The 2181-nt window shown below is 42.1% G+C and overlaps 1 protein-coding gene across 1 annotated transcript; it reads right to left on the reverse strand.

Moving 5' to 3' along the window:
- Window positions 1–1056: 1056 nt before the first annotated feature.
- AK88_03493 (uncharacterized protein) lies at window positions 1057–1287 on the reverse strand (the record flags this gene model as incomplete). The annotated part of the gene is made up of 1 exon (XM_012481107.1): window positions 1057–1287. The coding sequence occupies one exon, from the start codon at window positions 1285–1287 to the stop codon at window positions 1057–1059; it is 231 nt and encodes a 76-aa protein (XP_012336530.1).
- Window positions 1288–2181: the final 894 nt, after the last annotated feature.

Below are 2181 nucleotides of genomic sequence, written 5' to 3' on the forward strand. Positions count from 1 at the left end.
AAAAAAAGTCTGCAGTTGGCATACGTGCGCATGCACATTTCTCAGCAATTTAGGACAAAGGTTGTCCCGTTAGCGCGTATAAAAAGGGGGATGTGTTTCTTTTCTGCGGTTTGGTACTTCTCCGGGTGCCTAAGTGCTTACCCGTTTGTCCATTTTTTTTTGTTTTTTTTTTTTTTTTTTTTCCCGATTTTCCAAATCGCGGGGAGTGGCAATTTTGCGGGAAAGACTTTTTGCACTTTTGCGTGCGCGGCATGGCTACAGGTGATGGGAAAATCTTTTTGCTTCCTTTTTTTTCGTCGCCACTTGGTTACTTTGCCACTCCACCGTATGTGTATGTATGGACACAGAGCAGCACGCACATTGTTCCCTTGATGTGCGAGTTGTACACGCGAGGATGCGCTTGTTTTTTTTTTTTTTTTTTAAAGGGCGATGAACATGGGGAAAAAAAAAAATATATAAAGCATACCACAGCAGAATGAAACGAAGTGTATTTGCAAGGCACATTTTACCAAGTACCTTCAAAAAAAACATTCGTAACATTCGAAATGTTCTTTTTTCCTCTTTTTTTTTTTTTTTTCTTCCCATCCTTTTTGGCAGAATTCTCCGCGAGTTACCATTTCTCGTTGGCCAAGTTGTTCACACTACAGTCATTTCTCACCCTTCGTCTTTTCTCCTTTATAAGGATGCTAGCATTCACATTGGTGTATGAAAAAAGAATAGCAAAACGTTCGTGACAGAATTGACCAAAAAATTACACAAAAAAAAAAAAAAAAAAAAAAAAATTATAATGGTGATGCGGAGCAATGGTGGGAAGAAATGTGTGTCATTCTCCCACGAGGAAGCAAAACTTTGCTCAATTTAATATTTTTAAAAAAAAAAAATCGAGGCTACAGAGGTTGGAAGTGCATCACCCCAACTCTTCCTTCACATCTCACTTCGTGTATGTGGAGGCGTCCGGGGGAAAAGCATATCCCCTAGTGTGTTTGTCTCAGGGCTGATCCCTACACGCAGACGTGTGAAAATGGCCAACTGTTAACGCGCCCCATGGGCAGGTAGCTATGCATTTCCCTGCTTGAGGTTTCCCATGTTGTTGCTCAAATTTTGGAGAAACTTTTGCTTTTCCTTCTTCAACTGAATAATGATGTGCGAGAGTACTTTGGGGCTCACTCCATATTCACATAACTGAATTAAAATGACAATGGTTTCTTTGTCCAGGTTTACGTTTAGGATGTTTGAAATTTCGTAAATTATTTCTATGGCTTCCTTTTTCGCTTCCTTCTCCGCCATTCTGCGCTGTTGTGTGGTGGGGCGGTCAAGCGATAGGGCGGTGTAGCGGTTAGGCGATTGTCAACAACGGTGTTACCAGCGGGGACCTTTAAGCCCTGCGAGTTTTGGTCTACTCGTGGGAACCCCCCGTCTCTGTTATCTCCGTTCAATATTTCACTACCTCTGTGGATAAGGAATTTCCCGGGCTAGTTCGAACCGTGTGTGCGTTGTGTGAGGATCCCCAGGCCAAAGTACTTCATGTGCAACAATGATTAGGTACCGGTCCGGCTATAATCTTATCTGCACACATGTGTACAAGTGCACCCATGCGAGTGTGTTCCCTTCAAAACGCATTAAACTCCGTTGGCTCGTGCGCAATGTGTCCTAACTTTGCTTCTTTCCCTTTTGCTTGGGAGGTGTAACTCCGTCTACACACTTAAAGGGAGCGTAAATAAAAGCAACGCGAATGTTCAGACCTGCCTATTTGCGTGCATCACTCAAGTTGGAGGTGATGCCCGTGGGAAGGGCAAGAGCGGTCTTTTATAATTCGAGGGTGGGGAGCCGAACAAATGGTCATCGATGCAAGGTGGAAAAATGAAACACGCGCACATGCGTGATTTATTCCTTTCTTTTATCATTACATGGAGGACATCTCAAAACATGCGCTAAGGGAACATTTGTGGATCAACTGACCTCCTCAAATTGTCATTCATATAGCATGACTCTCAAAGGCGGGGGAAAGTAAAAGGGGAAAATTGTTACTACGGAAACGAAGCGCGGAATGTTTGGTAGTAGTGTAAAAAAAAAAAAAAAAATGTGAATTTTTTCTCCAACGTAGTTTTTATAAAAATTATCATAATTCTCACTTTTTGAATAAATGCATACATTACACTTGCGTGTGGCCCATTTTTATGT

Source organism: Plasmodium fragile (assembly GCF_000956335.1).
Source record: "Plasmodium fragile strain nilgiri unplaced genomic scaffold supercont1.40, whole genome shotgun sequence".
Classification (NCBI taxonomy): Eukaryota; Apicomplexa; class Aconoidasida; order Haemosporida; family Plasmodiidae; genus Plasmodium; species Plasmodium fragile.